This window comes from Macaca nemestrina, chromosome 16, assembly GCF_043159975.1.
Source record: "Macaca nemestrina isolate mMacNem1 chromosome 16, mMacNem.hap1, whole genome shotgun sequence".
Taxonomy (NCBI): domain Eukaryota; kingdom Metazoa; phylum Chordata; class Mammalia; order Primates; family Cercopithecidae; genus Macaca; species Macaca nemestrina.
Window position 1 is genome coordinate 100,787,961 of NC_092140.1, and position 27,321 is coordinate 100,815,281.

The 27,321-nt window shown below is 37.6% G+C and overlaps 1 protein-coding gene across 6 annotated transcripts in view; it reads left to right on the forward strand.

Moving 5' to 3' along the window:
• The window catches only part of LOC105490231 (myotubularin related protein 6), a 112,676-nt gene that overhangs the window by 40,062 nt on the left and 45,293 nt on the right, over positions 1-27,321 (forward strand). For 2 of the 6 annotated variants that reach the window (XM_071081522.1, XM_011755651.3), the window contains exons 6-15: positions 226-360; positions 1,638-1,751; positions 3,945-4,077; positions 4,779-4,888; positions 5,294-5,419; positions 8,202-8,251; positions 8,669-8,869; positions 10,644-10,775; positions 10,853-10,979; positions 13,204-13,672. In XM_071081522.1, the coding sequence (XP_070937623.1) occupies positions 226-360; positions 1,638-1,751; positions 3,945-4,077; positions 4,779-4,888; positions 5,294-5,419; positions 8,202-8,251; positions 8,669-8,869; positions 10,644-10,775; positions 10,853-10,979; positions 13,204-13,464 (1,389 nt within the window). In that variant the 3' untranslated portion in view covers positions 13,465-13,672. Of the gene's footprint in view, positions 1-225; positions 361-1,637; positions 1,752-3,944; positions 4,078-4,778; positions 4,889-5,293; positions 5,420-8,201; positions 8,252-8,668; positions 8,870-10,643; positions 10,776-10,852; positions 10,980-13,203; positions 13,673-27,321 lie in introns of those variants that run through there. The other 4 variants (XM_071081523.1, XM_071081525.1, XM_071081524.1 and 1 more) reach the window with 2 other exon arrangements.

A 27,321-nucleotide genomic window follows, 5' to 3' on the forward strand; every position in this document is an offset into this window, starting at 1 on the left:
CAAACTAGATAAGGAGGTAGTTTTCTTATGAGAAGAGAATATTGGGAAAACTTAGAGAATGTCAAGATATTGAAGTAGTATTTAATTCAAAGAGGATCTTAAAGTTAATGCCTCCTAATTGTTATATTTGATTTTAACACTTTTGGCTTTTTTTCTTGTAAGCATTTTTAAAGACACGTTTTAGAGATATTTGCATAATCTGTTTTCTGTTCTTTAAAAAAATAGGCTGCCATTTGTCGATGTAGTCAACCACTCTCTGGATTCAGTGCCAGGTGCCTGGAGGATGAACATTTGCTTCAAGCCATTAGTAAAGCCAATCCAGTTAATCGCTATATGTATGTCATGGATACCAGGCCAAAAGTATGTATTTTAAATACAGTACAGTCTGCTAGTTTAATTATCTTTATTACTTTACTAATGAGAGCTAATAAACTTGCCCATATATAAACTATCTGAATCCTAGTTTTAAATTAACTAAGGTTGGGCCGGGCGCGGTGGCTCAAGCCTGTAATCCCAGCACTTTGGGAGGCCGAGGCGGGCGGATCACAAGGTCAGGAGATCGAGACCACAGTGAAACCCCGTCTCTACTAAACATACAAAAAATTAGCCGGGCGCGGTGGCGGGCGCCTGTAGTCCCAGCTACTCAGGAGGCTGAGGCAGGAGAATGGCGGGAACCCGGGAGGCGGAGCTTGCAGTGAGCCGAGATCGCGCCACTGCACTCCAGCCTGGGCAACAGCGTGAGACTCCGTCTCAAAAAAAAAAAAAAAAAAAAAAAATAAATTAACTAAGGTTAATCATACTAAGGAAATCAATCCTTTATTTAAAGGATACCAATTTAGAAGACCAATTTCTGAGTAACTCATGGTGATTTCTTATGTCTTCTGATATATATAATTTCAGGAAAGCTGAATTGTATATTGAGAACTCTTGCTAGTATTTAAATCTTATGTTATTGTGAAGAAATAATAAAATGTGTGTTGTGAAAAATAAATTGTTACTCTTCTTTTTTTTTTTTTTTTTTTTTAAGACAGAGTTACACTCTGTCACCCTGGAATGCAGTGGTATGATCTCGGCTCACTGCAACCTCTGCCTGCCCGGTTCAAGCAATTCTCCTGCTTCAGCCTCCTGAGTAGCTGGTATTACAGGCACGTACCACCATGCCTGGCTAATTTTTTGTATTTTTAGTAGAGATGGAGTTTCACCATGTTGGCCAGGCTGGTCTCGAACTCCAGGCCTCTAATGATCCACCCACCTCAGTTGACCTCCCAAAGTGCTGGGATTATAGGCATGAGCCACTGCGCCCATTCTAAATTCTTATTATTCTTTTTTGTAGAATTTTCAATTGGCAAAACATTTTTATGCTAAAATAATGGATTTTAGCTTGAAATATTCAAGAAAATAAGGAAAACAACTAAGTCAGGAAAGAGTTTGAACCAGAGAATTGTAAATAGTGAACAGGAATTTGGGTTCTCTTAGGCATCTGTGCTATGGGGCCAAATTGTTATCATTGGGACAAATGTCAGAGTCCCATCTTTTTATTAACATAGTTAAACAAGCAATTCATATAGGATCCTGAAACTAAAATAATTAAAATCCTCAGTGGTAATAGCTAACATTACTTTTAATTTTTGTTATAGCGTCGCATGCAGAGCTGGTGGGCTACACAAAAGGACATTGGCAGAATTATAGTGAGGATTTCTTCAAAAATCCGGAATGATGAGAAAATAAGAGAGAGCAATGAGAAAAAGCGAGTGAGCAATATAGAACGCAAGTGGCTTTTAGGCAGCTTTGTGAAGGGAATGGTCACTATTTTAGAAGTGATTCTCATCATTATGCAATTTCACAAAAGATAATTTAGAAAACAGAAGAAGAGATTAAGTTGAGTAAATTGCACTTTGGGAGGCCAAGGCGGGTGGATCACCTGAGGTCAGGAGTTTGAGACCAGCCTGACCAACATGGAGAAACTCTGTCTGTACTAAAAATACATAATTAGCCGGGCATGGTGGTGAATGCCTGTAATCCCAGCTACTCAGGGGGCTGAGGCAGGAGAATCGCTTGAACCTGGGAAGTGAAGGTTGTGGTGAGCCGAGATCACGCCATTGCACTCCAGCCTGGGCAACAAGAGCAAAACTCTGTCTCAAAAAAAAAAAATTATTATTTGGCCAGGCATAGTGGCTCACACCTGTAATTCTAGCACTTTGGAAGGCTGAGGTGGGTGGATCACTTGAGGTCAGGAGTTCCAGAGCAGCCTGGCCAACATGGCGAAACCCTGTCTGTACTAAAAATATAAAAAATTAGCTCGGCGCAATGGCAGGCGCCTGTAGTACCAGCTACTTGGGAGGCTGAGGCAGGAGAATTGCTTGAACCCAGGAGGCAGTGGTTGCAGTGAGCCGAGATCGTGCCATTGCACTCCAGACTGAGTGACAAAAAATATATATAATAATTATTATTATTATTATCATTTAAAAATTGAAATTGATAACTTTGATAATCTTTTATTAAAAATAAAAGACTATTAGGAGTTGAGAGTGTTGGTGATATCTCTTATAAGAAAAATTCTAGAACACTTTTTAGATAATATTAGATATAAAAGGTTATTGTAATATGAGAATTTTTGAAGATGAGGTCTGATACAGTGATTTTTTTTTCAGGACCTCGTAGCTCTTATTTATATAATTATCTTCACAGAAAATATATCATTCTTTGATTGTTTTACTAGTTAAATGTAAATCAAGTAGTAATGTGGAAGCATTTTTTAACATCTAACTGTAGATTTTACAGTCAGTAGGATACAATTTAACTGTACTTGTTACCAAACTGAGGTCAAATCCACAAAATGAAGAGCTCCTTTTCTTCTAATTTAGGCTCCGTTTTATCCACGTTCATAAGAATTTTTAATAAATTGTGTTAACATACTATATGAAATCCTAGCCTGGAAGAATTCAGCATGACAGATCCTAAGGGGACCACTGACAACATTTTGATCTAATAGCTAAAGACCATGGGCCTATGAGCAATCTATTTTTTTCCTGGAGACCAGTTTATTTTTGGCCCAGTTCTCAGAGATGTATCTCGATAGCCGGTTATATGCCATATTATATGGTGTATGGGCCTCCAATAATTTCTCATATAGAAGACCTCAAGGCCGGGCGCGGTGGCTCAAGCCTGTAATCCCAGCACTTTGGGAGGCCGAGGTGGGCGGATCACAAGGTCAGGAGATCGAGACCACAGTGAAACCCCGTCTCTACTAAAAATACAAAAAATTAGCCGGGCGCGGTGGCGGGCGCCTGTAGTCCCAGCTACTCAGGAGGCTGAGGCAGGAGAATGGCGTGAACCCACGAGGCGGAACTTGCAGTGAGCCGAGATCGCGCCACTGCACTCCAGCCTGGGCAACAGCGTGAGACTCCGTCTCAAAAAAAAAAAAAAAAAAAAAAAAAAAAAAAAAAAAAAAGAAGACCTCAAGTAATCTGAAGCATATTTCAGATCTGATTTTCAGGTCCCTGTGGCTCTCAGAATGATCAGTGCTCTAGGCTTGTTCTGAAATAAACTTATAGGTTCATTCTGTAAAAGAAAAGTCCCCCAGCCAGCTCTGCTCAACTGAATCATTTAAAAATCAGATAGGAGACATTTATTTCTTTTTAATTTTAAAATATTACAAACATATGGAAAACTGACAAAAACATAAATGAATTGGTTTCATGAACTTATGAGAACTTTGACCTTTCCATTATATAGCAATCATATTAATTATTTCCTTCTTTACTATTTAATAACATGTGGCATTTTTACTTATTAAAACATGGATGGTAGCTTATTCAGTTTTGATGAGTTGCTTTAAACTCTCTCCTAGCTAAAATACAGCTTATTTAGTATTTTCATGATATTTTGGTAAATTAAAAGAGAAAAGTAATTTGTCTCTAAATTTCTAAAACTTTTAATTTTAGCTGAATGCAATGGCCAACAGAGCAGCTGGAAAAGGTTATGAAAATGAAGACAACTATTCCAATATTAGATTTCAGTTTGTTGGAATTGAAAATATTCATGTCATGAGGTCCAGCCTTCAGAAATTATTGGAAGGTATATTATTGCTTGCTTTTTTAGGCACCCTTGTCCAAAAGAAATCTAATGCTAGTCACATGTAATTTAGAATTTTCCAGTGGTCACATTTTAAAAATTAAAAAGAAACGAGTGAAATTAATTTTAATGATATCCTTACTTAATATATTAAAAACATTATTTTAACATGTAATCAATATAAAAAAATCAGTAATGAGATATTTTTCAACAACTCTTAGAAATCAGGTGTGTATTTTACACTTACTACACATCTGAGTTTGGACAAGCCATATTTCAAATGTTTCGTAGCCATATTTGGTTAGTGGCTACTGTATTAGAACAATTCTAATGGTTTTGCAAAAAAATTGTTATTAGATAGATATTCTTGAGTAGTCAGTACAGTAAATACTAATTTATGGTAATGTTCATTTAAATATTCCAGTCATAGTATGGAATTTAAAAAATTAGAAGATTATTTTTAGTTAGATGCTTGTGCTACAATGTTTTTAAAGAGATTGGAGCATTTTTGTAAGCGCAGGAATAATAGAAAAATATATCCAAGAATCAGTTATTGAGCTTTTAATAGCATCTTTTCATTTATAGAGTCTTGCCTATTTATTTTGTCTTCTTTCTTAATTCACTTATCTAGAAAGATCTTGAGAAAAAAAAACCACAGAAACTCTAGCCATATTCTAATTGAAATATTTTTATCCCTCTTTTAGTCAATGGCACTAAAGGGCTTTCCGTCAATGATTTCTACTCCGGTTTGGAGAGCTCAGGATGGCTTCGCCATATCAAAGCTGTTATGGATGCTGCAATCTTCTTGGCCAAAGTAACACTATCTTTCATGTTTGGTCTTGGGGTCTATAATGATTGGGAAGGAGTAGATTCATTCTGTTGGGGGCTGGTATCTATTCATCAGGTAACTTTTATTATTTTTTACTTTTTTAATGAGCTTCACTTTATTCTCAGCCTTAAAAATATCATGTAGCACTTAATGTAGAAACTTAAAAAGATGCTCCTAAGTACTTCGAAGCAGCATTTTTTCTTTGTTTTTTGTTTATTTGCTTGTGTTTTTGTTTTTACCGTATTTTGTTGCATATTTTGGAAATCATTGCTGTGACATCATTGCAGGCATAGCACTTCTTTGTAACACAATACCTGGTAGTATGGTTTTCAAGTAGAACTTACTGGTTTACCTTAAGGTTGCTAGAATGTATGTGATCTTTCTTTTTAGGCAATAACAGTTGAAAATGCAAGTGTGCTGGTGCATTGTTCTGACGGTTGGGATAGGACTTCCCAGGTTTGTTCCCTGGGTTCTCTTTTATTGGATTCCTACTACAGGACAATCAAGGGATTCATGGTAAGGATTTATTTGGTTAGACCAATGGTTCTTAAGTAGGAGTAATTTTATGTCCCTCCAGAGGACATTCGGCAGTGTTGGAGACAATTTTGCACTAAAGGAAGTGATGAGACTGGCATCTGTGGGAGTGGCCAGGGATATTGCTAACTAAACATTTTATAATGCATAAAATTATTGCTGGGGGGTCAGCCCCACAGCAAAGAATGTTCTGGCCTGTAATGTCAGTACTGTTGAGGTTGGGAAACCGTGAATTAGACACATTTCCATGTGTGCTAACACTGACAATAAACTTTAGATTTAAATAACTTTTTTTTCCTAAAATGTTGCAATGGAAATATTCAGTATTTTGTCCCTCATTTTTATCTAACAAATACAAATAATGTAATACAACAATGCACAAATGAGAGGACTTAAAATTAAATTCTGAAGGAAACCTTCTATTTAAAGCACCTTCATTTGTAAGTGTAATAACATGTTAGCCATGATTCTGAAGATAAAATTTCTGGTTGAATAGATTTTCTCCTTTGTGAAGATAAAGGCCTAGTTCCTACTTTTTGTTTCTTTGCTTTTAAAGGTATGATCAGATTTTTATTTGCTTGCTTTTACACGTGTGATCAGATTAACTTATGTTTTCAAAATTTACATCTTAACTCATAATTAAATGAAGAGATGTTAGAAAATTTTCATGAGTTTAGAATTATTAAATACAGTGCCATCTTAAAACAAGGGAAGATTAAAAATCACCAGTCCCTTTTCAGCACCGCTATTTTGTGCTGCTAACACACTGACTCTGGGACAGGCCAAGCGGGAGTGCTGCTGATAAGAAAACAATGCTCAGCTTACCTTGAGAGTATATGATAAGGAATATTTTCTTTACCTTATTTGGCTTTAATTATTTATTAGACATCCAAATGAAATTAGGTAATAAATGGGGAGCATGTGAGAGCTTCCCAGGCAATAAGAACAGTGTGAACCAAAGCATAACCTCTTTTGGTGACTGCAGGTAATGTGTGATGGATGGAGTTCAGAGTGAGTATTAGAATAGGGGGCTTAGGTGCAGAGGAATAGAGTGGGGTCAGGGCCTGAGGAAGAGAAGGCTGGAATGGGGCTTTCCCCTCTTTGAATAATAGGAGCTATTAAAGAGTTTTAAACAAGCAAACAGTAACTTGATTAGATGTGCTTTTTAAAAAGATGGCTTGGTGTCTTGAAGGCCAGAGGGAGTGGGAATGGAGGCTAGGAGGCCAGTGTAGACACTGTTACAATAACTTACGAGACAAAAGTTTTTAATTTTACCACACTAAAAGAGGAACACACAAGTGAAAGGGGAAGTGATGGGTTCCAGGGTTCCAGGGATTTTTAGAGAGTAGAGTCAGTGGCTGGGCGCAGTGGCTCACTCCTGTAATCCCAGCACTTTGGGAGGCCGGGGCGGGTGGATCATGAGGTCAGGAGTTTGAGACCAGCCTGGCCAATATGGTGAAATCCTGTCTCTACTAAAAATTAGCCGGGCGTGGTGGTGTGCACCTGTGGTCCCAGCTACTCAGGAGGCTGAGGCAGAAGAATCACTTGAACCCAGGAGGTGGAGGTTGTAGTGAGCCAAGATTGCACCATTGCACTCCAGCCTGGGCAACAGAGTGAGACTCTGTCTCAAAAAAAAAAAAAAAAAAAAAAAAAAAGAAAGTAGAGTCAGTAAGAATTGGTCATGGATTGGATGTGGGATAGAGGAGAGGAGTCTTCCTCTGGGATGATTTCGAAGTTTCTGAATTAGGTGCCAGGACGGATGGTGCTGCTTTCTGGCTCTTCACTGAGAGAAGCCGAAGAATACATTTAGTGAGAAAGATACTGAGTTATGCTTTAAACGTGGCTGTGCAGAAGAATGGCAGAGAGACCAGAATAAAATCTGTAGCTCCAGCCAAAAGATCACTTGGCCAAGGTCACACAAAGTGGTGAAGCTGGGATTGGAGCCTGTGCCTGAGCTCCAGCGACTGCATCCTCAGCCACATCAGTGTATAGCCTTCTGCCAAAAGCAGAGGCTTGAGAAAACTCAGAGAAGCTAAAACTGGCAGTTTTGACACTATGAAAAGAATGTGCTTGGTGACTGTATAATGAAGTGATAAAGTATACTAAATACTACAAATATTTGTTTAGATTAGACTGAAAAAGTTAGAAATCTGTTTTTACAGTGGAGTGGGTAAGTAGAGAAGCTGCAGCAAGGAAAACATAAAGTCAGTCCATTCAAGAGGATAGATGTTAACACTTGGATTTGAACATGAACTCAAGTAAGATGATTTGATTAAAATAATTGGTCTTTTTATCATTAGTTTTTTTTCTTCAAAAGAGTAGTGTATAAATAATATAAATAATGTACAAGTAAGCCAAAAGGTTTAAAATATCCACCTCAGTCTACCACCTAGAGTTAACCTTTGTTAGCAGTTTTGGTTTACATTTTTCTAGCCTTTTTCCTATGATACGTCATCTTCGTACATACAAAAACTTAAATGTAATACTGCTTTATAACATGTTCTTTTCACTTAAAATGTAATAAGTTCAATGGAAATAATTTAAGTCACAAAACTACTCTATTTCTTTTTATACATTTTTATTCTTCTTTAACCCCACCTCGAATCAAGGTTTTGGCATTCTTTTGCCTGTGGTTTTTTGTGCTGTTTTGTTTATAAGTTAAAAGTGTACAGTAAATACTGTTTTTAAACTAATAAGATTTAATCCAGCCTAAACAAAATAATTGAAAGTAGTCAGAAAGTGAATTTTACTTTTTCTCATTAAGGTTTTAATAGAAAAGGATTGGATCTCTTTTGGACATAAATTTTCAGAGAGGTGAGTCACAGTTACACGGTCATATATTTTATAAAATTAGTAAACCAAGTTTAGAATGCCAAAATGTTTCTGTTCCTTATGAACTCACATGCGTGGTGGGAGGTAAGAGTGTCATGGTTTTTACTGTATTTTACATGAAGATGTTTAATTTTTTTCTGTAATTTCTTTCAATTCTAGTACACTTGTTAATTTTTATGACTATTACCTTCCTTTTTGGCTGCATTATATTTAGAGATGGTAACAGATCCTTTAAAGCTGTAGTTTAAAAACTCATAAATGGTTTCAATAAAAATTCTAGTTTTTTGTGCTACTATAACAGTGCTTTAGGAATGTTTTTGTGTGTTTAAGATTAACAATACCTGAACAATGGACTCTTTCAGAGGTGTTTTTAAAAGCTTGTACTTTCTGTGGGGTTAGGTGTGGCCATTTGGATGGTGACCCAAAGGAAGTCTCACCAGTGTTTACTCAGTTCTTGGAATGTGTGTGGCATTTGACCGAACAGTTTCCACAAGCCTTTGAATTCAGTGAAGCATTTCTTCTTCAGATCCATGAACATATTCATTCATGCCAGTTTGGAAACTTCCTTGGAAATTGTCAAAAGGAAAGAGAAGAGCTCAAGTAAGATGATTCAATTAAAAGGGTCTCCTTTTCCCCCTACTTAGCCGAGGTCTAACAAAAATCGTGGTTGAAACTTAATAAAATACCTTGACAATTTGAAATTTTATTGTAAAGATTTTATTTTTTGTATTTCTAAAGCTGAGTACCCTTCTAATATTCCCCTGCCTTTCAGTTAATAGGAAAAACACATTATAAAGTGTGTTTTGAAGTGTAGCATACATACAGAAAAGTACATATAGCGTAAGTATGAAGCTCAGTAAATCTTACCAAACTCACACACCTATGTCACCAGAACCCAGAATGTGAAATATTGCCAACACCCTGGGAAGTCCCCTCATGCTTCTTTCCAGTCTGCATTAATATATTTTAGAACAGAGAAATCCTTACGCTGTTTAATTTCCCAGAGTGTGTTGGTCGCTAGTTTTAAGGTGTAAAATATTTTAAACTGTTGGTTTGTTTTAAGGTAAGATGGAGCCTTATAGCTCTCCCCACATTTCTAAACAGACAGTCCTTTGGGGAAAGTAAATCTAGCTGTGTTGACTCTAGCGCGTCTGTCCAGAGAAAAGCTCTGAGACACTACTTGACCCTAGTTCATGTTATTTCCTGACCAATCTTTGGGGATAGGGTTTTTTGCCTAAATTTTGCTACAAGGAAGATCTCTGGAGTAGGTCTTAGAGGTCCTGTGTATATTGTTTTAGGTTGGGCTTCTGAGTTTGGATTTCTTTATTGCCTCCTACAGTAGGCAGTAAAGAGCACTTAACAGACTTTTGAACATCCAAGGGACATACTGAGGAAGCTAAATCTGGTAGTATTTGAAGATAGCCACATGCTCACACTCCCAACAGAGTTAACAGCAGAACTGAGAGCATGTGGAAAATTCTCAAGATGTGTAAAGAGAATAAAAAGTGAATAGAGAACGGCGGAGATGAACAATCAAAGAACACTGAGACTTTAGCTCTGTGCTACAGTGATTCAAAACTGTTCATTATAATTTGGAGCACAGAGGTGACTCGTTTCCTGGAGTACAGAGCTGTTTTAGGAAAAACTACTCTTAATTAATGCCAAACATTATCAAACATGGTAAGATGGAAATAAAAGTAGATATTTCTTAGTAGTTTTTCTCTAAGACACACCTATGGGTCATCTTAGGAGTTATGGAAAAATGAGGAGATTTTCCGCTTTCCCTCTGGATACCTACACTATGTTTACTTGGTAAATGTGCAGTCTAAAACCATTCTTACCTTTGCCCACCTACTCTTAGATTTGCAAAATAATTGGTTTTTAAAATTCTTGCATAATATCCTGATTTGGCCTGTTTCCCTTTTTGTACCCACTCACACTTACATGTGTTCCTGCCCTGTGGTACTTGCCCCTACAGCCCAGATGTAGGGTTAAGAGAAGAAGGCCAGACAGAAAGATACATTAGTGTCTTGTTCTGTGTGTATGTTTGTGGTGATTTGAAGTAGATGAAACAGAGACCAAGTTTTTGAAATTGTGTGAGTTGAGAGGAATCCCTTAAAATATATGGTTGTGAGAGAAAATGTTATACCTGTGTTGTGTTCAAGAAACATGGCTTTATTTATTACCTAATTATGAATGAAAAAGGAGATTAGAGAGAATACGGAATTGTGATACAAGGTTGGACTGTGAATAGAAGAAAAAACTAAAATTTAAATCTGCTTCAGAAGCCATCGCCTGGTTTATAAAAATGAATATTACCATTACTACTTTGCACCTATAGGAAAGATCTCTGTGTTTTTCTCATTACATTAAGGTTGAAGGAGAAGACTTATTCCCTGTGGCCGTTTCTTTTGGAAGACCAAAAGAAGTATTTAAATCCTCTCTACAGTTCCAAATCTCACAGATTTACAGTTTTGGAGCCAAATACAATATCTTTCAATTTTAAGTAAGTTGACATCATTGAAGTATTTATATTTGAATTTTCTCAAACACAATTTATTGAAACTTTTTTTTGTCATAAAGGTTTTGGAGGAACATGTACCACCAATTTGATCGAACACTGCATCCTAGGCAGTCTGTATTTAATATAATTATGAATATGAATGAGCAAAATGAACAATTAGAGAAAGATATTAAAGACCTAGAATCTGTAAGTATTCTGAAGTATCTAATTTAATATATTTGGAATGTGAAATTAGTTTACGATTAGACTAATACTTGTATTGTTGGTGTAAATCAGCGTATAAACTTCTGAAGTAAGCAGTTGCTTCAAAATCAGGTCAACCCTACTTTGGTTGAATATGTTAGTTCGAATCACTTTCTTTGTATTTTAAAATACATTAAAATACTGGAAGTATATAGCATAATGTATAGATAAATACAATAACTACCTGTGTACCCACCAGCTAGCTTTTGTGGGATTTTAACATTTACTATATATGCCTCAGATCTTTCTCGTTCTTGTTTTAAGAAATAAAACATAGGCCGGGCGTGGTGGCTCATGCCTGTAATCCCAGCACTTTGGGAGGCTGAGGTGGGCGGATCACGAGGTCAGGAATTCGAGACCAGCCTGGCCAGCACAGCGAAACCCCATCTCTACTAAAAAAATTTAAAAAATTAGCCAGGCATGGTGGCGTGTTCCTTTAATCCCAGTTACTTGGGAGGCTGAAGCATGAGAATTGCTTGAATCTGGGAGGCGGAGGTTGCAGTGAGCCGAGATTGTGCCACTGCACTCCAACCTGGGTGACAGAGCAAGACTCTATCTCAAGAACAAAGACAAACAAAAAAAAAAAGAAAGAAAACATAGATCTATTTGAAGACCCTCTATACTCTTAGCCAGTCTTCACCCATGTATTTTGAGGTCTGCAGATTCACTGTGCTGGATTTGCTCTTAGTCATTCTTGTGCATGTTGTTATACTTTTACTATATATGTTTGTATCCACAATTCATAATACTGTTTTTCTTGACTTAAAATATTTTTATTGTGTATTGAAAAAATACCAAAGACTATCTATAATGTTTGTATGAGGTGTAAAAGGAAACAGACAATGTATATGCCCATATACCCGCCACTCTGCTTAAGAAACTGATGTTTTAAAACTGTTACCATACTGTTTATGTGCTTCATTTTGCTCAACATTGTTTTGACATTTATCCATATTGATACATGCAGCTTTTATTCATCTGTTTTAGTAACTACTGTATAACTTTCTATTGTATGAATATATCATAGTCCATTCAGCTATGGATGAATATTTAAATTGTTTTCAGTTTTGGATTTCCATGATTACAAATGAAGTTAAATGACTTTCCATATTTGTTGACCATTTGGTTTTCCTTTTCTGTGAACGGACTGTTCAAATCTTTGCTCATTTTCTGTTGGCGTATTTGCCTTTTTCTTATTGATTTGTAAGAGTTGTTTATATGCCAGGCACTAATTCTGTTAGTTATATATATTACAAATGGCTTTGTCCAACCTATGGTCTTCCACTCTATGGTATGCTATATATAGATGTTTTGAATTTTCATGTCAAATTGGTCAATGTTTTATGCTTTCTGGGTGTGTCTTGTTTAACAAACCCCTCTCTACCCTAAGACTTTCCTATAATGTTTTTTCTGCCATCCTATATAAGCAAAAAGGATCAGTAAGTACATATATATTTTTAAAATCCTAGACAATTATAACAGTAAGACTGTCTTGCCTACCTCTCAGGCAGGAGTCTACCTTAGTCATCTTTTATATAAGGAGGTAATGACTGCTTGAGTAAATTGTAGAAGGATATGGTCAAGAGAGGCAAGTCCAGGTTAATAGGTAATACAGGATTATCGGGACAGTCCAAGAATTTAGAGAGCATGATACTCTGCCACAGGACACTTTAAAAATCTTCTGTTAAAAAAATAAAGTTCTGTTGTGTTTAAAGTCTGTTATTTTTACCTAACAAGCCACTGTAGGAAAACCATGTAAGAAAAACTCTACATACAGTGAGCCCTTTAGCTACACAAGATTGTTTGTTGTGTTTTCAGGGTGGATGTTTCATATACATTTCTTTTTTTTATAAATGTTTAACTGTTATGCTTTCTAGGTAATATATGTCCATTTCAAGTGTGGAAGCCTAGTGATCGCCTGCAGTCAAGTCTTGCTGGATTGTTTGTTTAATAAACATAAAAACTAACAATTTTCCACAGCAAAAAATTGTACACAATTAGGATTTTCAACCATGTCATATGCATTAAATGTTTCTAATTTTTTGAGATTTAGTTTTGTTATACATACAGAGAACATATTTTGCAAAAAGCATGTTTTCTTTTTTCATGTAACATATTGTGGTATATGCAGTTAGTAATTTTCTTTTCAAATTTGTGTTTGTTCTAGAAAATTAAACAGCGCAAAAATAAGCAAACAGATGGCATCCTCACCAAGGAATTGTTGCATTCAGTTCATCCTGAATCGCCTACCCTCAAAACTTCCCTGTGTTTTAAAGAGCAGACTCTGCTACCCGTAAATGATGCTCTTCGAACTATAGAGGGCAGCAGCCTGGCAGATAATCGTTATAGTGAATATGCAGAAGAGTTTTCTAAATCAGAACCTGCTGTGGTCAGCTTAGAGTATGGTGTGGCAAGAATGACCTGTTAGGCTCCTAGAGTTTTTTCTGCAGTGATTGCAATACAAGAAAAGGATTATTGTGAGGATGGTCTGTAAGCATGACCAAGAGGAATTTGTCTAATAACAATTTTAGGGTTTAACAGTAGGCTAATAGTTGAAGGAAGGATAATAACTGCCCTTGGGAGAGAGATAAGTCATTTGAATTGCATTTCCAGCAAGGAATGACATTCAATTCTGTTAAGAAATGAGTGGTATTTGATGTATTTACTCAAAACACAATTTGCACTGTACACTAAGGAATTGACATTTATGATTTATGTTAATTCAGCCAAACATAAATAGCCTTCCTTAAGTACAATTTAACTTCAAGAAAACAAAATTTGACAACATAGTTTCTTAATAAATGATATGGCATGTGCTTTCAATTATGTAGCTTTGTAACTATGAATATTTACATATTTTGCCTTTTAGTGATATTTAATGTTGAAGTGCCATGAAAAATATTTCTAAGAAAGCCTTAAATTCCCAGTGGATTCTTTACCCTTACGTTTTACAGCCTACAACAAGATTTTTTGTTTTGTTTTTCTTTTGGTCAGCCTTGTTTTGTTTGTAAAGAATTGTGCTCTCATTACTGCTGGGGTTGCATGCTACAATACTTCTATATAAACACTTGTAGAAGTACACTGTTCACATTTAGCCTGCCCCACTTTCGTATTCAAAATTAATGAAACTGAAGGTTTATTCTGATCATAATTTGTTTAGTGCTATTTGGTAATTTATTATTTACAGCTTAGACAGATTATTGATTTCTTGAATACGTATAAGCACATTTGACTGTCTTTTATATATGGATTACTGCATTCCATTGATTCTTATTTTGTGGTTGGCTTTATTTCTTTCACAACTATGTAAGTTTAAAGAGCGAAAGCTCTAAAACTGTTCTTAGAAACAATGAATAGTATATGTATACGTATATTTTTTAACTGCCTTATTGCTCAATGAGTTGCTGTTCCTGGAGTATCTAACTTTCAGTTTACCCAAAAACTTTTGGGTAAATAAAAAAAGGAAGTATAGATAGTTTAGGTTGTGCATGGTTGCATGAATTTTGAAGTCATTTCTATGGGGAACATTATTTTTCTTCTTGTTAAATATAGAAAAAAAGAAAAAGAGATTCTACTACAAAGTTATTGTTTAACAAAAGCAGCTTACACTCTGGGAAAGATTTCATTTTGCCATGTTATATTTACTGTTTATTCTGTTTATTAAAGTACATATCTTTAAATTACCAAAAAACAAGAAACAAAACATAAAAACCCCAAAACTATCACTTGGAATTAGCAATATCACCCAACTGGCTTTAAAATTGAAAATTTAAATAACATGGTGGCATGAGGTACAATTTGAGTATTAGGCAGTTTGCATAGGGTCCCTCATGCTGCTTTGTGTTACACCTCTATTATATTAGTTTTGAACATAAACATCTTTTTCAGACAAAAAAAAACCTTTATTGTATGAGAGCTTATCTAATCCTGTTTATTTTTCCAATGCTTTTCTGTAATACATTATGTAATTTAAAAAATACTCCATTTTAAACAGCAACAGAAATGCACTATAAAATATAGTATGTGATTAACCAATACTGCTTCCATATTTAAGCACTGGGAATGGAAACTTAATCTCTGTGACTACAAAGGGAAGTTTTTGTGCCTTGGTGTTCCAGTCACTGATTGTGGTTTTAGAATCTTCTGTGGCTGACTTCTTGTATTCAACTCTGGTTTATTATCTTAATCTTCAACTTTAGACATATATTTGTGTGTTTATATGCTCACAGGTGGACTGAGAAATCAGTTACATCTTAAGTGACCTACAGGATATATGTTGGCAAAAGCAGACTGTGTATGTCTTATAAAGTTGGATTTATGTTCAGTGTGTTTGGAAGTGTATAGCATGTAAATTATTTCATATATTATTTAAAGGTAATTAAATGTTCACATTTTACTTTGAATGTTTTTCTTCTGGATAAAACAAATAGAATCAAGTTGTAGTTGTTTTTTTTTTTTCTTCTCACGTAGGCAAGTCGACTTGCCTATTACATTAACATAACAGCATAAGGTTTGAGTAGTTTATTTTCCAAAAGTTTGTTGATAAATCATACCTGTTTCATACAAAAATAATTTCCAGAATATTTAAAATAGGTATAGTGGGCTAAAAGGCCCATCAGATGTAGGTAATAATGTCATTAAGTTTTCCTTTTGTTTCTGTCACTTGCTCATGTAACAATCAGGGTTTTATTGTGCCCTTGCCAGCTTGATGGAAGGCAGGGTCCGGTGAGTACAGACATTCAAGGTGAAATGTCTCTCCAAAGGCAGATCTGGATGGAAATATGAGGAAGAAAATGACTGGCTGAGAAGAGGATAATTTTATTGAGGGTGTTTTGAAAAGGTCACCTAGGCTAGAAGTAGCTCAGGGAATCTTGAGTAAAGATGAAGGGAACTCTTTAAAAACAAATTCAATTTATTTGGTCGGGTAGCAGAGCAGGGAGGTGGTGTCAGTCAAGCCTGTTTTGAAAAAGGGGTTTTTGCAGAAGGCCAGTTTTAAAATTTTGAAAAATTTCCAGTTGACATGCTAAGTTGGATTAAATGCTGATCATCTGTAAAACTATATAGTTGCTGCAAAAGTAATTGGGGCTTTTGCCATCGACAGTGGTGACAAAAACCGCAAGTACTTTTGCACCAACCTACTACTACAGTTGCAGACTTTTATTAGTGACATTGATCTTCATTAGTCAAGTTTTAGTTATTTTGTTGGCTTTTCCATGTAGAATTCCAAGTGACATTAACATACCTTGATTAATTAAAGAAAATTTGGAGACTGTTTAAGATATATATCTAGATATCAATGTAAACTAAGTTTTAGGAACTTACATCTAGAAGAAAGCCTATAATCTAGAATAATTATCTCAAAAAAGAATATATATACCATTGTACTTGATATAAGAAAATGTAAACATGAAACCCTGATATTTCAATAAACAGTATTTGTGCTACTCTAGTTATTTCTAGCAAAGTAAAATATCCATTTAAATGGCAACTTTTATAAAATAGTGGCCTGCAGAACTGAAAGGAACTTTCAGAAGCTAGTAGTAGACTCTCTAGCCCTGGTGTGCTGTTTCTGATTCAGTAGTTAGGGGTTGGGACTCTGGAGTTAAAATCATTTGCATACCAATAAATTGTTTGCATTTAGCAATATTTTGGATATTGTGATGCAAATGGTTGGGGAATCATACTTTGAGAAACACTGCTGTAAACCATCCATCATGGTCAGTAAACATCTCGTTTGTTCTTCAAGGGATGCAGAGTTATTATTATTTTTTTATTTTTATTTATTTATTTTTTTTTGAGATGGAGTTTTGCTCTTGTTGCCCAGGCTGGAGTTCAGTGGTGCAATTTCGTCTCACCACAACCTCTGCCTCCGGGTTCAAGTGATTCTCCTGCCTCAGCCTCCAGAGTAGCTGGGATTACAGGCATGCGCCACCACAATTTCGTTTTAGTGAAGACGGCGTTTCTCCATGCTAGTCAGGCTGGTCTCAAACTCCTGACCTCAGGTGACCCACCTGCTTTGACCTCCCAAAGGATTACAGGCGTGAACCACCGCACGCGCCTCAGAATTACTCTTGCCTAAAGAGCAACAGGCTGGGGAGCATCACACTTCTGAAACATTGTGATACAAGTGAGAGCAAGAAATCAATCTTTGTTTTAAGCCACTGAGATTTTGGGCTCTTTGTTACTGTGGTGTAACCGTGCCCCTCCTGAGGGATGGAACCATTTGTACAAAGTTCTGTTTTCCCATTAGTCCCCAAATGGCCTTTGTCCTGCTGTTTTGCGTCAGTATCCAGCTGAGGTTTGTGCACTGCATTTGGTGATAGCCCATCAGTGTCTGTGTTGAACAGCCGGTCACCTCTTCCCCTCTGCATTGACCTTTTGCACCAGACCAGTTGTAGTTTTCCCACTTTCTGCTTTTGTCTGATTGTTTCTTCATGGTGTAATTTAACTTGTTCCTCTGTCTACTGTAGCTGCTGTCAAGTAGGTACTAGATGCAATTCAGAGTTTGCATTTCAGGAAAGATGCTGCGTACTTCATATTGAATTACTGCAGGAGGATGTAATGCCTGGTGGTTCCACTGTTGGTGACGCTAAATTTAATCACTTGGTTATCTTTTCCTTGTAAAGATACATTTTTTTCCCTTTGAACTCAGCAAATGCTCTATGGGGCGATATTTTGGCATCAAAGTAAATATCCCATCCCTAACAACCTATGCATTAATTATACTTGCCCAAATCAGTTATTTCATTGATGTTACAAAATGCTGATTTTCTAATTTTGTCTTAACTTTTTACATGTATTTGCTGGCCTTTGTTTGTTTGTTTGAGATGGAGTCTTGCTCTGTTGCCAGGCTGGAGTGCAGTGGCGCAGTCTCGGCTGACTGCAACCTCCGCCTCCCGGGTTCAAGCTATTCCCCTGCCTCAGCCTCCTGAGTAGCTGGAACTACAGGTGTGTGCCACCATGCCGGACAATTTTTTTATATTTTAGTAGAGATGAGGTTTCACCATGTTGGCCAGGATGGTCTTGATCTCCTGACCTCGTGATCCCCCACCTTGGCCTCCCAATGTGCTGGGATTACAAGCATGAGCCACCACACCCGGCCTTGCTGGCATTTTTAAAAGAAGTGCTGAGTCCAGTGAGTACACATACACTGGAATGCAGTGAGAGGTGAAGCCAGCTGGACTTCCTGGGTCAAGTGGGGACTTGGGGAACTTTTCTGTCTTGCAAGAGGATTGTAAAATGCACCAATCAGCACTCTGTAGCTAGCTAGAGGTTTGTAAAATGCACCAATCAGCATTCTGTGGCTAGCCAGAGGTTTGTAAAATGCACCAATTAGTGCTCTGTAAAAACACGCCAATCAGCGTTCTGTGGCTAGCTAGAGGTTTGTAAAATGCACCAATTAGTGCTCTGTAAAAACACGCCAGTTGGCGTTCTGTGGCTAGCTAGAGGTTTGTAAAATGGACCAATCAGCAGGACATGGGCGGGGATAAATTAGGGAATAAAAGGTGGACACACCCCACCCTGCAGCCATCAGCAGTAACCCGCTCGGGTTCCCTTCCATGCTGTGGAAGTTTTATTCTTTCGCTCTTCACAATAAATCTTGCTGCTGCTCACTCTTTGGGTCCATGCCACCTTTAAGAGCTGTAACACCACAAAGGTTGTGGGCTTCATTCTTGAAGTCAGCAAGACCACGAACCCACCAGAAGCAACAAACTCCAGAAACAGCAGGGCCCAGTGAGTGCAAACATTCAAGGTGAAATGTCTCTCCAGAGACAGATCTGGTTGTAAATATGAGGAAGAAAATGACTGGCTGAGAGGAGGATATTTTGTTGAGGGTGTTTTGAACAGGTCAGCTAGACTAAAAGTAGCTCAGGGAATCGAGTAAAGATGAAGGGAATTCTTTTTTTTTTTTTTTTTTTTTTTTTTTGAGACACAGTCTCGCTGGGATCACCCAGGCTGGAGTGCAGTGGTGTGATCTCAGCTCACTGCAACCTCTGCCTCCCTGGTTCAAGCGATTCTCCTCAGCCTCCCAAGTAGCTGGGATTACAGGTGCCCTCCACCATGCCTGGCTAATTTTTTATATTTTTAGTAGAGACAGGGTTTCACCATGTTGGTGAGACTGGTTTTGAGCTCCTGATCTCAAGTGATCCGCCTACCTCAGCCTCCCAAAGTGGGGAATTCTTATTTATTTAATTACTTAGAGATAGAGTCTCGCTCTGTTGCCCAGGCTGGAGTGCAGTGGCACAATCTCGGCTCACTGCAATCCCTGCCTCCAGGGTTCAAGCAATTCATGCCTCAGCCTCCCAAGTAGCTGGGACCACAGGGACACGCCACCATGCCCAGCGATTTTTGTATTTTTTGTAGGGATGAGGTCTTGCCATGTTGGCCATGCTGATCTTGAACTCCTGACCTTAAGTGATCTGCCCTCCTCGGCCTCCCAAAGTGCTGAGATAACAGGCATGAGCCACCACATGTAAGTAAACATCCTTCTGAGACAAGATGATATAAACAAGTCAGGAGACAGACAATAAAGGCACCCTTTATTAACGATACTGTGCTTCATTATAGCAGTGAAAGAGGAAACTCTTGAACTAAAAAAACTGTTAAGACATGCTAACTCTTCCATTCTTCCACATAGGATTGTAGTCTGTAAGTTTTGAGCATGGTAAAGATAGCATTGATGGATAAGGCATCAATTATTTTTTCTTTTCTTTTATTTATTTTTTTATTTTTATTTTTATTTTTTGGAGACAGAGTCTCGCTCTGTCACCCCGGCTGGAGTGCAGCGGCGCGATCTCGGCTCACTGCAAGCTCCGCCCCACGGGTTCACGCCATTCTCCCGCCTCAGCCTCCTGAGTAGCTGATACCACAGGTGCCGCCACCGCGCTCGGCTAATTTTTTGTATTTTTAGTAGAAACGGGGTTTTACTGTGTTAGCCAGGATGGTCTCGATCTCCTGACCTTGTGATCCGCCCGCCTTGGCCTCCCAAAGTGCTGGGATTACAGGCGTGAGCCACCGCGCCTGGCGTATTTTTTCATTTTTTTCGTGTACTTAAGGTCATTTGGACTTTTTCTGTGAATTGTCTGTGTCTTTTGTCTATTTTTTCTAAAAAAAAAAAAAAATAGGTATTTTTCTTAAGAGCTTTTTATATTTTGTGATATAATGTGCAAAGGAACAAAGGTTCTGTTGGACAAATGGTTGATTCCAAAACTGAAGGGAGAGGACAAGATGAGCCTGAGATATGGGAAAACAGACATGCAAATGATATTCTCCCAGTTTGTCATTTGCTGCTTATGTTTTTTGCCTTGTGGAAGAGTTTGACATTTAGGAGGTAGAATTTTATTAGTCTTATATTACTTCTTGTTTTGAATCATAATCTGACTGCTCTAATACTAGGTATAAAGGATTCACTCATGTTCTCAATATTTAAAGGGTTCTATGTTTTTGCATTTGATTGATCCATTTGGAATTCATTCTGATATATAGAAAGATGTATGGATCCAAATTTACCTGTTTCCCAAATGGCTGTCTAGTTGTTTGAATCATTTATTAGTAAGTTCATCTTGTCAGTGATTTGAGATGTCACTTATGTAGTTCTTGATTCTGTTCTGTAGCATGTGTATCTATATTAGTGTGCCAAACCCATCCAGTTGTATTTATCTAGGCTATATGGTAGAGCTAGCTCTGCCTCATCACTCTTCTTTCTCAGGGTTTTCTTTGCTTTTTTTTTTTTTTTATTTTGAAACAATCCAGCCACACTGAAAAATTGGCAAGTACAGAAGGGACAGTTTTTCCTGAATCCCTCTGAGAGTAAGATGCTATGATATGATGCCCTATGTTCCTTAAGTACTTAAAGTGTGTGTCCTGTAAGAACAAAGCCATTTTCACATGACCATACTCACACTTATTTCCTAGGTTTTCTTGAAAACGTTGTTCCATTGTTTTCTTGCTTTGTAATATTGTCAAGAAGTCTGAAGCCAACCTCATTTCTTTCCCTTGTCAGTGACTTGGTTTCTTGCCTGAAAGTCCAGTGGGGTTTGTTTGTTTGTTTGTTTTCTTTTTAAAGTCAATAGTTTTGCAAAATTATGTCTTGACTCCTCTAAGTCAGTTTTCCCTGTGTACCAGCATGTAGATTCAAGTCTGCTTGTAGTTAGGCAGTTTTCTTGAATCAGTTTTAAACATTGTTTTTCTTTCCTTCTTTAGGGACTCAAATTGTACACATATTAGATCTTGTTTATCTTCTATAAGTATTATTTTCTCTCTGATCCTGTTACCATCTTTTGTTAATTTCTATTTAATTTTTTGGCACTTTTAATTTCTTTCCTTTATGTTTCTTATTGTATGTTGTTATTCATATTTCCCTTTGCAAACAAAATTTAATTTTTATTTCTGAAATAGTTTCCTTTTGCTTTAGCTTATTATTTAAGTTCAGTAGTTCTTGTTTCACTTTTTTCCTCTGTTTTTATTCTGAGTTTTTGTATTATGATAAGTGGTTGTTTATCATATCAGTACTTGCATTTTTACTTATATTTTAATCCATCTTTTAGTTTTGGTACCATTTGCCTCCACCTGTAATCTTTCTCTTTTGGGTTTCATCTATTGAAAAGTTTTATGTATAACTTTTTTTTATTAATAATTTCCCATGAATGCTTGTTTGTTGTTTGTTTTTCATTTTCTGTTCATGAGTATTTGTGTTGGATTTGCCTGAACCAGTGACAACAGACAGTCCTATGTGGAAGAATGGAAGAGTTAGCATATGTCTTAACAGTTTTCTTACTTCAAGAGCTTCCTCTCTCATTGCTACAGTGAAGTACAGTGTCCTTAATAAAGGGTGCCTTTGTTGTCTGTCTCAACTTGTTTATATCATCTTGTTTCAGGAGGATGTCCATCTTTAGCTGTTTTCTTCTCTTCTGTTACCTCTACCCTTCCAAGATATTCTTTTCAAAGATATTCTTTTGGAAATAATGTTTTCTCAAGACTGCCTCTTTCTTTGACTCCCCAGTTTGAGACATGGTGTCAATATTTTTACTGAGAGAGGGATCCTCTCTTTCTGGGAATGAGCTCTAGTTGACATTTACTGATCCATCACCAGCAAAACCTCATTGTACACTCTTCTGCCCATTCTTTACCTGATTGTGTCCACTCAGGTATAGACAGTGAAAACTGGAACCAGATCTACTGGTCTCAGGCCTTTATTTCTCCAGTCATATTTAAATTGAAATTTATAAAATTCTCTGACTCTTAATAATGATGTAAGTGTACACCAGGGGCAACCTAGTTTGTCCTCCCTGTTGATCTATATGATTGTTTTGGTGGATGTGGAAATTCTAATTTGGGTAGCTGGCATTTATCCTGTGGAAACCCATTCCCCTCAAGTATTCTTTTGTTCATTACTATTGTGGTAAAATATACCTGACACCAACTTAACATTTTAACAATTTTTAAATGTATAATTCAGTGGCATTAAGTATATTCACGATGTTGTACAACTATAACTATTACCTCATCCACTTTTCATCATCCCAGACAAAAACTGTGTACCTGTGAAACAGTAATTCCTCATCACCCCACCCTCAATCCAGCCCCTGGTACCATCATTCTACTGTCTGTCTCTATGAATTTGACTATTCTAGTTGCTTCATATAAGTTAAATACAGTATATGTCCATTTCTGTCTGGTGTGTTTCACTTAGCATGTTTTCAGGATTTATCCATGGATTAGCATGTATCAAAATTTCATACCTTTTTTCTGGCTGAATAATATTGCACTCTATGTATAGATCATGTTTTGTTTATCCTGTCATCAGTTAATGGACACTTGTGTTATTTCTACTTTTTAGCCATTGTGAATAATGCTGGTGTGGACATTGGTGTATAAGTCTTCAAGTCTCAACAAGAACTGAATAAGAATTTTAATTCTTTTTTGTATATATCAGAAGTGAATTACTAGATTCTATGATAATTCTATGTTTAATTTTTTGAAGAGCAAACTTTTCCATAGCAACTGTTTTACATTCTTACCAACAATGCCAAAGGGTTCCAGTTTCTCACATCCTTGCCAACACTTGTTATTTTCCACTCTATTTTTATGATAACCATCCCAATGGTCATTAGGGTATGAAGTGGTATCTCAGTATCTCATTGTGATTGTTATTTGCATTTTGGTAATGATTAGTGATACTGAACATCCTTTCATGTGCTTATTGGCTATTTGTATATGGCCAATATTCTTTTTCCTTTTTTTTTTTGAGATGGAGTGTTGCTCTTGTTGCCCAGACTGGAGTGCAGCGATGCAATCTCAGATCACTGCAACCTCTGCCTCCTGGGTTCAGGTAATTCTCTTGCCTCAGCCTCCTGAGTAGCTGGGATTACAGGCACACAACACCATGCCTGGCTAATGTTTGTATTTTTAGTAGAGACAGGGTTTCATCATGTTGGCTAGGCTGCTCCCAAACTCCTGACCTCAGGTGATCCACCTGCCTCAGCCTCCCAAAATGCTGGGATTACAGGCGTGAGCCACCATGCCAGGCCTGTATATATCTTCTTTAGAGAAATGTCTACTCAAGTCCTTTGCTCATTTTTTAATTGGGCTTTTTGTTGAGTTATAGAAATACTTTATATATTCTGGATATTAATCCCTTTAGATATATGACTTGCAAATATTTTCTCCCAGTCTGTGGGTTGTTTTTTCACTCTATTTATAGTGTCATTTGATGCACAGAAGTTTTTACTTTTGATAAAGTCCTATTTTTTCTTTAGTTGCCTGTGCTTTTGGTGTCATTTCAAGAAATCACCACCAAATCCAATTTTGTGGAACTTTTGCCCTATATTCTAAGAATTTTATATTTTTATGTCTTACATTTAGGTCTTTGATTCACTTTTTGATTCACTTTGAGTTAATTTTTGTAGCTAGTGTTAGGTAAGGGTCAAACTTTATTCTTTTGCATATAGAGAGCCAGTTTTCCTGGTGCCTTTGTTCCTTCCTCCATTGAATGGTCTTGGCACCTTTGTTGGAAGTCAGTTGACCACATATGTGAGGGTTTATTTCTGAGCTCTTTATGTTATTCCATTGGTCTGTATGTCTGCCTTTATGCCAGTACTACACTGTATTTAAATAAATAAATAAGCTTATTTATTTATTTAGTAGAGACAGGGTCTCACTATGTTGCCAAGGCTGGTCTCGAACTCCTGGCTTCAAGCAATCCTCCAGCCTTAGCTACCCAAAGTTCTGGGATTACAGGCATGATTTACCCTGCCAGCCGACACTATTTGATTATTGTAGATTTGTAGTAAGTTTTGAAATCAAAGTGAGAGTCTTCTAACTTTATGCTTTTTCAAGATCGTTTTGGCTATTCAAGGTCCCATGAGATTCCATATGTATTCTTCCATAGGTTTTTCTATTTCTGTAAAAATTGCCATGGGATTTTGATAGTTATCACATGGAATCCGTAGATTGCTTGGGGTAGTATTGACAAATTAATAATATTGTCTTCCAGTCTGTGAACATGGGATGTCATCTCATTTATTTGTGTCATCTTTAATTTCTTTTAGCAATATTTTTTGGTTTTCAGTGTACATGTCTTTAGTCTCATTGGTTAAGTTTATAAGTATTATTTTTGATACATTTTAGTGGAATTATTATTATTATTATTATTATTATTATTGAGACAGAGTCTCACTCCAACGCCCAGGCTAGAGTGCAGTGGCGCAACCTTGGCTCACTGCAGCCTTGACCTCCAGGGCTCAGGGGATTCTCCCACGTCAGCCTTCTGAGTAGCTGGGACTATAGGCATGCGCCACCTTGCTCAGCTAATTTTTTTTTTTTTTAATTTTGTCTCACTATGTTGCCCAGGCTCGTCTCAAACTCCTGGACTCAAGTGACCCTCCCACCTTGACCTCCCAAAGTGCTGGGATTCTAGGCGTGAGCCATTGTGCCTGGGCTAATTGTTCTGACTAGAAATTCAAGTACTATATTGAATGAAAGTGGTGAGAGCTGGCATCCTTATCTTCTTGATCTTAGAGGAAAAGGTTTCAGTCTGGCACCCTTGAGTGTGGTGGTAGCTGTGGGGTTTTCATATGCTGTATGGCCTCTGTTATGTTGAGGTACTTTCTTCTATTCCTAGTTTGTTGAGTGTCATTTTATTGTGAAAATGTGTGCATTTGGTCATGTGCTTTTTCTGCACCAAGATGATCATGTGGGGTTTTTTCCTTCTTTCTTTTAATGTGGTGTATTACACTGATTGACTTTCGTATGTGAACCACTCTTGCATTTCAGGAATAAATCCCACTTGGTCATGGTATATAATCCTTTTAATGTGCTGTTGAATTCAATTTGCTGGTATTCTGGTTGAGGATTTTTGTATCAGTATCCTTTTTTTCTTGAAACATCTTTTCTGGCCTTCATTCAGCTCTTCCTTAATGTTGGCAGAATATAGGTTTGTAAACTAGAGGAAGGGCGGTCACCATGAAAAGCTGACCACTTCGGCAAGGAAGAAGGAAGAAAAACGTTTCTCACCTTTATTAACTGAACCGTCATCCTTTTGCTCATCTTAAATTGCACTGTTGGTATGGTTGTCAAAAATATGAAAATTAAACACACAAGGATCATATACGATATATGAGAAATTTTAGGTGCACTCTAGCCCAGCTATCTGAAAGCAAACATGGAATATCAAAAGAAATGAAGTTGGAGATGTTGAATAGAACACTTGAGTGTGAAATTGGGTGAGTGAGAAGCTCTTATTCAAATTACCAGATCACCAGACATTATTATCAGAGGATGTTGCTGTTCCTCAAGTTAGTTTCAAAAGCTTGACAGAAGAAATTGTCAGCTTCTCTGCCCTCTGTTTTTAACTGATCCAACCGCATGCTTGTGTACAAGACAGTTCCTCCAGGAAGATGTAAATTCCGAAGTCTTTATCTAATAATGTATTAGCTAGAAATAGCAGACATTGGGCAGACTGTCAAGAAATAAGGCCTTGACAAGCAATCTTGGCATTTGAGGAGGGGAAGGAGGGCTGGTGGCAAAGGCGTTGTGGCAAGGGAGGGCGTAGGGGAATTGTGGAGGATTTGGGGCTCACTGGATCCAGCAGAAGGTAGATTTTTTTGAGCAGCTGGTAGATAGCGAAACAAAACATCAGAGAGTTGGGGAACATAAGTTGAGTGGGCAGAGAAGGTGGCCTTTTCCTTCTTTGCTTGTCTTTGCGTAAGTCCGAGGGAGGTGTGTGTGTAAGAGAGAGAAACAGAGAGGCCTGTGGGACTGGGTGACTCAGGTCTCAGGGCTCAGCATCAGCTCCTCTGCTCATACAAGCCGCGGCCTCGTTCTGTACTCCCCTTCAGCTCACTCGAATTCCTCGCCTGCCATTCCTCGCCTGCCAGAACATCTGTTTAACATATTGAATATATGTCCTTTGAGATGCTTGTCCTGCGAGTGTGTGTGTGTGTTTAAAATTTACATAGGTGTTACTGAGTTCCTCTTTCTGCCTCCTTTTTTTTTTTTTTTTGAGATGGAGTCTTGCTCTGTCGCCCAGGCCGGAGTACAGTGGCACAATCCCAGTTCACTGCAACCTCCGTCTCCCGGGTTCAAGCGATTCTCCTGCCTCAGCCTCCTGAGTAGCTGGGACTACAGGCATGTGTCACCACATCTGGCTAATTTTTTGTATTTTTAGTGGAGACAGGATTTCACCATATTGGCCAGGATGGTCTCGATCTCCTGACCTCGTGATCCACCCTCCTCAGCCTCCCAAAGTGCTGGGATTACAGGCGTGAGCCACCGCGTCTGGTCCTCTGCCTCTTCTTTCTGTCCTTGTCTTCTCATATTATCTCCTTACTCTTCTTTCCTGTAATTCTTTTTCCACTTTGCCCCCCAATTTCTTTCAGTCACTTGGCATTTATTGAGTGCCTGGTGCATGCCAAGTAGGCTACTGGGTACATTATAGGCATTATTTGGTTCAAGATTCACAGTAGCCCTACAAGGACAGTGGTCTTTTACTCATTTTTGTGAAGAAGCCAATTCAGCAGTTAGGTAACGTGCTCACCATTACACAGCCAGCAATCTGTATTCACACTTAGCCTTGCTATTCCAAAACCCTTCTTAATCTTCATTAAAAACAGTTCAGCCAGCTCTCTCTTAAATGAAGAAATGATACTGACCAACGTGGCCATCTCTTAGGACTTAGGTAATCTCACTAATTGCAGATTTGTTGGCGCTCCCAGCTAATGTGTGTTCAATGCTCATGGGAGGCAGCACAGGGCAGTGGTTAGAACGCAGACCCTGGAGCCTGGCC